The 10,615-nt window shown below is 40.8% G+C and overlaps 1 protein-coding gene across 1 annotated transcript in view; it reads left to right on the top strand.

The window, feature by feature from the left end:
- The first annotated feature begins 905 nt into the window (after window positions 1-905).
- The window catches only part of lims2 (LIM and senescent cell antigen-like domains 2), a 189,006-nt gene continuing 179,296 nt past the window's right edge, over window positions 906-10,615 (top strand). The window contains exon 1 of the mRNA XM_051927235.1: window positions 906-1,115. Within this exon, the coding sequence (XP_051783195.1) occupies window positions 1,087-1,115 (29 nt within the window). The 5' untranslated portion in view covers window positions 906-1,086. The remainder of the gene's footprint in view (window positions 1,116-10,615) is intronic.

Raw genomic sequence — 10,615 nt, 5'->3', positions numbered from 1 at the left:
AAGATGTGTGTTTTGCCCTGTGTATACTGTAATAGCTTTTCATAAGTAAAAATTGCTCATCTTTTATTATAAAAAGCATACATATAGTGGAATTATATGTATTGATAAATTGATCATTCTGTTTTAATTGGGGCAGCATGGTGGCGCAGTGGTAGTGCTGCTGCCTTGCAGTAAGGAGACCTGGGTTGCATGTTCTTTTGCAACCTTTGCGTGTTCTCCCCGTGTCTGCGTGGGTTTCCTCCCACAGTCCAAAGACGTGCAGGTTAGGTGCATTGGCGATCCTAAATTGTCCCTAGTGTGTGCTTGGTGTGTGTGCCCTGCGGTGGGCTGGCGCCCTGCCCGAGGTTTGTTCCTGCCTTGCGCCCTGTGTTGGCTGGGATTGGCTCCAGCAGATCTCCGTGATGACCCTGAGTTAGGATATAGCGGGTTAATAAATGACTGACTGACTGTCTGTTTTCATTTATTTACTTGTACTTTATAATTTTGATTGTTCAATATACAGAATATTTGTTTAGGTTTCTGCTTATGTTGTGGCATTGCTCTTGGTAAGCAGGTCAGATTTCTACGATAGTTTTTTCTTCTATTTTTGTCCCAATTCACAGTAATGACCAAGTCTTTTTGTATTCTGTAGTTTACTGCCCTTTTTTTGTAATGCAGTGCCCGAGTCAATCCCACCGACCCACGGTGTAAGCTACAGCCTCATTTCTGGAAGCCGTTGAGGGCTTTTTGCGTTTTCACATCCCCGCTATCCGTGTATGCCCGCGGGCTCCATACCCAGGGTCACTTGAAAGCTGGCCCCGTCATACCGTCCTGGATGTTGGCGGCTCTGCTCCGGTCCACGATTCCTTTTAGCGTGACTCCTCTCCTCCGTCCAGAGGGAGGGCAGAGCTGCGTGTTTTCCTTCTCTTCGCGGAGGAGGAAGTTTGGCCACCTCCCCTCGCCGCTAGCGGAGCCCAGCCACAGTCAGCGAGTAATAAGGGAGGCGCTTCGCCATTGCTGCGCGTACCTCCGAGCTGACACGTTTTCTCCGAAGTTCCCTCGCTGGACTTCAGACGCGCACTCTTCTCACAGTGTCCGTGAAGGGGGATGCTGGGGGTGACAGGAATGACGGGCAGGTAAGAGTCCGGGCCACAAGTCTCCGTCGCGGGCTTCCCGCCCACTCATTCACATGCAAAAGCTACAAGTCAGGAGGAGAGGCATGGGGCGCGACGAGACACGCGACCCCGGTGTTTTTCCGGCTTTTTGTGTTATTTTATAACAATGACGAGAATAGAAGTTGTGTGCGTTAGAGGGACCTGAACCAGCTTTGCACGACCGAGTGACACCGACGTACGAGAGTGCATTAATGCAACAGGCCGCGCCGCTCGGGGTGGGGTTGAGCCCTTCCCGCGCCTCTTAGTCGAGCAGCCCCCGCACCGCTGAAGTTCTCTCCCGGGCAGGAGGAGGATGATGATGATGGTGATACCGCCGTGATCGGAGGTGCTTCTTCAGTGTTGATTCCTTTTTCTTTAGTTGGTCGCCATCTAAAGATAACTTAACGTAGCGGCTGGCGAGCTTTAGTAAAGTTGCTTTAGAAGAGTTTGGTTTGCTATCCTGAAGTGCAGAGTTTAGCGGCGCTTCGTACGTGCAAGTTTTTTGTTTCTGTTACTGAAATTCATTTGAAGGTTTTATACCCAGTGGGCTTTCCCTTACTAATCGCAATTGTTTTTCTTCATTGTCCCATTTATTTTGACATTTGTACTTTTACAGGGGCGTGGCTTTATGCAATTGGTAGAGTTTCTATGCTATTGATACCCAGTGTACAGTATATGGATCCCCTCGATTTATTTTGCCCACAACATTGCACTTTTGGTTTCATTGATATCTTCATCTGCTGGGCCACTAGTGTCAGACTACTTTAACATCTTCATAATCTTTGTTCCATGGAAGTGAGTGATGGTCCAGCTGCACACAGGCAATCTAAGTTCCATTAAGCCACTCCCTGCGGATGTGCAGTTGTCCCACCTCTGGCGAGACCAGGCATTTCATTTCGTTTTATTTTCTAAATTATTTATTTTTAATCTAGAGAAAAGCCAAGCAAAATGACACCCTTTATTGGCTAACAAAAAAGATTACAATATGCAAAATGCAGAAAAGAGTTGCTGGGATTTTGCTGATGCCTTTCCCAGGTAGCATGGTGTAAAAGGCAGGAAAACCTGGACAAGGTGCCAGTCCATCGCAGGGTGAACACACACTAGGGGTAATTTGACGTTGCCAATTCACCTAACATACATGTCTTTGAACAGTGGAAAGAAACCCATACAGACATGGGGAGAATATGCAAACTCTGCCCAAACCTGGCTCTCCTTACTGCTAGGCAGCAGCACTACTACTGTTCCACCACGCCGCCCACAAGTTCAGACATCGTCAGTCTTTAAGTAAATACTGTTTTTTTTTGGCAATGAAACTTATATTGATAAAATGAAAAAAAGAATACGGTAAAAGGAAATCAACAATAACTGATTTTTGTGCTATGTAAGAACAAAAAAAAACACACTCCTCTCAATAGCACCTTCCCTGCCCCACCTGAGGCAGCTAACTAAAAAGAAACTCAATTTAAAAAAAAAAACAAAAAAAAAGTTGATGGATAAACTCGCACACACACATATACACATACCACCCACACGGAAGAAGAAAAAGAGTGAGGAAAGGTGGACAGGAGAAACTGCCTTATGGAACAAACCCCCACCAGCACTTTACTAACTGAACAGCATAAAGCTAGTTGTGGATAGTTTGTTGATCCCAGACAGGGTTCCCAGGTCTTTAAAGAGTGTATAGCCCAAGGACAAATTAAAATTAGCAAATCTTCCCAAAATAATGGCCCATTTAAAAAATGACATGCTGGAAAGTGGGTTTGGTGTCGTTGAGAATGAGTGAAATGGGTAGATACCATAGAAGCCCCTCAGAGATAATTGAGAGTAATAGAATGGGTATATATCATCCCACAACAGTGGGGAGGGAGGTTACTGCTTAGAGAATCAAAAATGATAAATAGATGTGCAAATAGCAGAAGAAAGGATTCCGGATGGATGATAAACATAATAATAATGTGGGGAGTGGGGGGTTGAAAAATGGCCCACAATACTATGTTGTTAAACCAGTATCCTAAAGGTACGTATCCTGCAAAATCTTATTCCCCCGAGGACCCAGATCAAAAATAACCCTATTGTGCCGGAAAACCGTGGACCTGACAACACTGATACCAGTTGAGGATTGTAATATTGTAAAATTAAGATTTACAAATTACAGGGGAGATGAGGGCAGGAGAGTTTAAGCAAGAGGCTAAAAGCAATTTAGTTGCAGTGGTTGCAGTTATCAAGGACATCTACTGGGAGAGAGGAAGGGAAAGTGACAAAAGAGAAGAATTTGAGGGAACAAAGGAATGAGGAGAGAAAAAATCATGGAAAGGGATTTAGCCACATGGTGCCAAGGAGTTGCTGCCAGAGGATGTTGCCAGAACACATGGTAGAACATGACATGGGCATCTAGTTCTTGTCCCATTAGATAATGTCTGCTGCGGATAAGGTACAGTCTGACAAATTTAAATTGTGTGTGCTAGTTATTAGGATTTTTGGAGCAATTTGTGATATTTAAAAAGATGGTTTGCCCACAGAACAGAGAGGATGAGGAAGATCGGTTAGTCAGTTAGACACGATTGCAGGAGTTTTAAGAGAGGTTTTGCAGAGGGGGAATATAGACCAGACACTGGTTTGGATTTATGAGATAGGGTTGAATCAAATGAGTACATGGGATAAATTGGGAGAGTGGAAGAATGGGCGTGTCCCACATGTCCAAAATACTGTTTATTATACTGTATACTTGTTTTTATATGTATAGTATATGCTGGAATAATTTGAACAAATTTAAATAAATTTATTATGAAATGTGACAGTAAATAATAAAAGAGTGTGAACATCCATCTTTCTAACACACTAGGGCAGGGTCGCAGGTGGTTTTGGGATAATGTGTTAAAAGTAACTTACGTTATGTAGTAAGATTACTTTTTGAAGTAGCAAATGACCTAACACAATACTTACTTTTTTGAAGGAAAAAGACGCATGTTACTTTCTATGGAAGTTTATTCCCAACACTCCAAAAAAAAAAAAAATGCTATGCGGATGTTGTACCGATCAGTCATGGTAAAAAGAGAGAGTTGAGCCAAAAAGTAGATCTCTCGATTTACTGGGTGATCTATGTTACTACCATCACTTATGGTTATGTGTTTTGGATAGTGACCAAAAGTGCTAGATCATGATTAGAAGCACCGAAATTAGAGAGGCCGAGTCAGGAGCATAGACATTCGAGAGGAGCTCAAAGTACAGAATCAGAATCACTGTTATTCAGCAGTACTTAATGTACAGGAATTTGACTTGGTAGATTTGGAGCTGTTTAAAATGGAACATAACATCACATATAAATAACATAAATAGCATAAGTTAAAAAGAAAAACCTCAAACAAAGTTACAGAATAGTACAGTTATAAATGAGATTTGTAAATGATGATGTGCAAGTGAAAGTGTGAGTGTGGATATATGTGCACACACATACATGAACATACACTGTAAATACACACACCTTCATAATTATATGATAGAACACATGAATATACAAAGAAGACAGACTAAATTACTGGTTTGAGAGGTCTATAGCTCTGGGAAAGAAACTATTGAGGTGTCTGTTAGTTTTAGTTTTAATTGACCTGAAGCGTTTACCAGAGAGGAGTTTTTTGGAATAAGTGATGAGCTGGGTGAGATGAGTCCATGGTGATCCTTTTGACATGGTTCGTGACACGAGACATATTCAGGTCTGCCACAGATGGAAGAGCACAGCCAGTTATTTTCTCAGCAGACCTCACAACACGCTGTAATTTAGATTTGGAGTGTGCCTTTCCTGAACCAAACCAGACAACAATGGAGAATGCAATTACACATTCAATTATGGCTTTGTAAAAATGAATCAGGATCGGCTGGGAAGTAATTCATTTCTTTACTTGGTATAAGAAGTACAATTGATGCTGTTCCATTTTAGTGATGCAAGTGGTGTTAATGTCCCAGCTGAGAGTGGTTGTGATAGTTGTGCTCAAAAATTGGAAGGATTCTACCATATTGACTACAGAATTGTTACTTTCTAGTGGGAGATGTTGTAACTGCTGTTTGCAAAAGTCTGTGACCATTTCCACTGTCTTGGTGGTATTGAGCACTAGGCTGTTGGAAGCACACCAAGACACAAGATGAGATACCTCTTTTCTATAAGGTGTTTCATTGCCATTATTAATTAAACCAATAATGGTGGTATCATGAACGAACTTACTGATTTTAACTGGAGGATCAGTGGACCTGCACTCATTGGTGTGCAAGGAATACAGTGAAGGTGGTTCAGGCATCTGATTACGATTCCTCCTGGACACCTCCCTGGTTAGGTGTTTCCATTGTGTCCAACTGGGAGGAGACCTCGGAACAGACCTAGGACATGTTGGAGAGATTATATCTCCCAGCTGGCCTGGGAACGCCTTGTTATCTCCCCAGAGAAGTTGGAGGAAGGGGAGGTGTAAAGAGACATCTGAGCTTCTGTGCTTAGACTTCTGCCCCCGTGACCCAGACCGGATAAGCGATAGAAAATAGATGGATATTTGAATAAAACCACATGCCTAGATAGAAGTTTTGGAGGAACAATCCATATTGTAACGAGGTAAACATTTTGCTCAGTTTTCTCAGTTTGTGTCCCATGGAAAGATGTGCCCGATGAAGGGAACACTAGTCACTGTACATTTAAGTAAAGTGTTATTCATCCTTATGTCTTCTTCTTTCTCTCTCTCATCAGTTGGCATTGAAGGTGAGGTTTTTAACAAGGTATCTCCAATGTACTCAGTCTCTCATCATGCCAACACCAGTTCTCAGACAACAGACACCCCATTCCCTCAATTAATCTGTTTATTCAAGGATATACTGAAACACAAAATGTGGCTTGAAATGAAAATTGCCATTTTCACCTATCAAATGTGAGAAGGGGGCTTTAACTGAAGTGAATCGTTAATAGAGGGTCAACTAGATACTCCGCTATCAGGTGCCAAACTTACAGCAGACACTTCAGGTGCCTACTCCTGAGAGAATGATGAATACAAAGATTCTTAAATGAAAGTAGCTGCTTCGCACAGTAATTCTGGTTAACTTTTTGTGTACTATGAATGGGCACAGTCTCAACTTTAAGCATGTGCTTTACTTGCCTTAAGAATTTTGTGGGTTATACTGTAGTTCAAAAGTGCCGCCACTAGAGGCAGGTGTCTCAGAATTACTCCATCAAGGCATATTTCATGTTAAATGCAGTGTTACTGAAATAAATGAAGAAGTAATCAAATAAATACATAAGTAACAAAATACATATATTTTGGGAGATGTTATTTATGTTTATGTACTCTTTTGTTAATAATTAATGACTTTTGCATATCATAATACATGTGTTTATTTGTGCATTTATTTATTCATTTAATTTTGTCTGAAATATTTCTCCATGATATTAATCTCAGTTTACAGCAGCGTTTCTCAACCTTTAAGTATTTGCGACCCGAGTTTTCATAACAGTTTTAATCGCGCCCCCCCCCTAACGTTTTTTTGAAACCCTAATAAAATTTATTCCTATATTTTTTCCTGCCGATACACCGCTACAAGTTTAAAATTTCCCTACGAATAGCGAAATTACACCACATGTGGCAACATTCGCACCCCCTTTTTTTGTTATTTCGCCCCACAGTTTGAGAACCGCTGGTTTACAACATGTTAAGTCTGTTGGATGTGGTGCTTAGAGTAGTTTTTTGTGCTCTAACTTGATGTTTGTTTTTGAGAGCTGAACTTAAAGTGTGGCACTGTAATGTGGAGTTTAAAAATTCATTAATAAATAAACAAATCCATGTAAATGAGGTTAAAATCCTCTGGCAGGTTCCATCCTTAAAACTAATGATGATCCGTGGTGCTTCCTTCTAAAAACTGACATATCCTCTGATTAGCCTGAGAGGGCCTTTGTAGCAAGAGAAGTCCACAGAGAGGTGAAATCATCCGTTTGTCCTCACTCCTATTCTAGACATTCAGTGGGGTGCTGCACCAAGACTTGCGCCTCTCTCACTGCCATTCCTTAACCTCAAGTGGTAGCCCACTTTGAACGCTTGGTCACTTCTACAACTTTGAACACTCAGCAAGAGCGAGCCCTGCCCCTCCCCTTGCGCGCTGGCCACACACTCCTCTTTGGGGACTTCTTTTCCGACTGCATGCTCCTTTTCCACATTCACATTGGCTCCTCCATGAACCTGCCCGTCTCTTTTTCTTTTGATTTAACCTCCCATTTTTTCTTTTTCATTGAAATCCGCCTGTTTCTTGCTCAGGCTCCTTAACATCCTGCTGGCACTGATTACAGACCCTGGAGTATTAATGAGGCAACTGAATGAACCACACATGTCCACGCGTCAATGCATGACTAGTCGATCTCTTTACCAACACGTTGGAGCTTCTCTGCCACAGACACCTACATCCCACTGAAGCTTGTGCATTCCTTTATTTATTTAAAAAACTGCACATTGCCACAGACCCAAACATTTCTTACCATGTGCACTTTCAGGATGTTGTGCCTTTAGGATGGAACTTGAAGTTGTATTGTTCCTTTTGGGGTAGTGCTTGAAGGGGTGCAATGGAGTTTGTTTCAAAAGTGCTTTTGTCCTTTTGGCTATGTGACTTGATAGAGTGTTCGGCCTGTTTTTCCTTTGGGATAATGAAGTTCAAATGTATATTTGGTGGTCAAGTTATTTATATAGGGAAGCATTATGCAAATGTTTGGTATCAATGTTACTAAAAGAAATAAGTTGTGTTCTTCTGAACCTTTTACTACATCAGAGGCTATTGGAAATATAAGAATGAATCTGTTTCTATCCATTGTTTTACCTGAAACATTTTGTTCAATTCAGAGTTACTAAGAGCCAGAGCCTTTGGGCACAAAGCATTCACCACCCTGTTGCATTCACATCCATGCACACTTGTTCTTATACTGGGCCTGGTTAGAGCCACCACTTAGACTAACCTGAGTGTTCTTAGGATAAACGTGAAAAGCAGACTAAGTTGAGACAACTTTTTTATTCTACAAAGATAGTGATACCACTCTCCGCACCCCAAGCATTCTACATGTTAACACATAAAAATGATAAACGCATTCATTGAAGTGTGCTATACAAAATACATTTTTGTTGTGAAGCAACATCCTTCAAGATTTGATGCAACAGGTATCATTGGTAGCTGGTAGCATTTTCACACTCCCTTAATCCAGATCAGGGTCAGGGGGGCTGAAGCCTATCCCAGCTAGCATAGGGTACAAGGCTGGAACAAACCCAGGACAGGGCACTAGTCCATTGCTGCGTGAACACATATTCCAGACACACACTATCGCCAGTTCCTGAAACCTGCATGTATCTGAACAGACACGGGGAGAACATGCAAACACCACATAGGGAGGACCTGGGACACGATCAGTGTTCTTCTTACTGCAAGACGGCAGCGCTACCACTGTGCCACCAGAACATCCACATCCCTTCCTAAATGAAATTCGGCGGCGGAGTACTTTATGTGGTGGCTGGATGTATTTAAAAATTTAAATTTTGTCTTTCATCATATACACCCTATCTAAATGATAGAACATTACATAATTTTCATTGTGCCGATTCCCTATACAGTATGTAAAAATTATGCTGAATAAAAGTGAATGCTACTGGATCCATCATATTTTGACCGATGGACGATTGAGCTCGATTTTGAATTAGTTCTGTAGCACAAATTAGTTTCCAGAAGTTATTTTCATTTGAAAACATGTTTTGGGTTATTATTAAAGTAAAGGTCAGTTCATATAAATTAGTATATAAATTTTATGTATTATCTACTGAATTTTGTATGTCATAAAATCCCCTATTCACTGAAATTGGCTTTCCTACCCATTTTGTTTATGATCATTTCTATCTTAAAATTTTACATCTGTACCTTTATTCACATTTTATTATCCACATCTCCTCACACAAGCATACAGAGCATAACGTTTTTCCTTTGTGATAGACAGTCTTTTTTGTTACGCCAGAATGGAGAACAACTCAAGGAAATTTTTCACTGCACATTTCACTGTTGTTGCCACAACCATCAAAATAAAAGTGCTGCAGCAGCATGTAGACTGTAAATAAAATAAAAACAGGTTAGAACAAAACCTAAGTGAGAATTAACACGTGGGGCTGAACGAAGTGCTACCTTGTATAAACACTTTGCCAGGCTTCTTTGTAGTTTGAAAGAAAATCCATCTTTCTGGGGTACGAGAAACAGAATGTGTGATAAAAGATGCACTGTGCTCATTTTTTCATCTGTGGTCTGGTTACATACAGCACATGAACCAAGGAAAGTGTGTGTAGTAGATAGTGGGATCATGATACTCAGAATTGCTTAATTGGTTGGTGGTGAGGGAGATGCTGGTTGAACATGCAGTGAGTGCTGCAAAACCTCCTTTCTGCTGTAGACAATATTGAAATTAGATATTTGTTAGTTTTATAAAGATAATTAAATTCAGCAGTACCATCAGAGCCTAAAAGCAGAATTTTCTCATCATATTATGGAATAGAATAAACGCTTACTGTCAAGAAAACATAGAATTTACTGACTGCTTATACTTACTCAAACACACCATTCTGAGTTGTTTTCTTTTTCTCTGTCATTTTTTCAAAAAGAGTAAGTCAGTATGCACAATTTAAAAAGAAAAGAAAAAAAAAAGTAAATTGTGTGGCACTTCTTCTTCTGCTTTCTTGCGGCTTAGATATATAATCTCCTATCTTATTTAATGATTTCCTCAGTATTTTTATTTTGGGTGCATGTACACCATGCCACAGAAAGTGCATAACACTGAGTGTTGGTTGGTATTGTGAACTTAGTTACTACATAAAATTGATCAGTGACATTGGACATTCTAAACATCTAAGGTATTTATTTGACAAAAAAATGTAATGCAATGTAATCCGCGCATCTCAGGTTGACCAGCACACAACCTGTGCCACTTTCTAGCAGAGCAAATCTTAAAATGGCTATTCTACGATCCATGATTACATACTGTGTGCAGTACAGTGGAACTTGGGTCATGACCGTAATTCGTTCCAAAACTCTGGTCGTGACCCAAAGTAATTTCCCCCATAGGATTGTATGTAAATACAATTAAATCCGTTCCGGACCGTATGAGCTGTATGTAAATATTTTTTTTTTTTTAAAGATTTCTAAGCACAAAAATAGTTAATTATACCATAGAATGCACAGTGTTATAGTAAACTAAATGTTTACTTACTTCTTCTGTAATGTTTACTTCTTCTGCATGGGCTCTCTCGCTCGCTCACTGCACAGGGAGAGACTGAACATGTGCGGAAATCATTGGCGCGTACAAACCCGAAGGGAAACTGGCTTGTTCGTCACCCGAGTGTGTGGTCGTGAACAGATGCAAAAGTTTGGCGAACTTTTTGGTCGTTACCCGATTTGTACGTGGTCCGAGACATTCTTGACCCGAGGTTCCACTGCGGGTACAC

Source organism: Erpetoichthys calabaricus, chromosome 4 (assembly GCF_900747795.2).
Source record: "Erpetoichthys calabaricus chromosome 4, fErpCal1.3, whole genome shotgun sequence".
NCBI classification, from domain to species: Eukaryota; Metazoa; Chordata; class Cladistia; order Polypteriformes; family Polypteridae; genus Erpetoichthys; species Erpetoichthys calabaricus.
The sequence above is the reverse complement of the archived record's forward strand: the minus strand, read 5'-3'. Positions and strand labels throughout refer to the sequence as shown.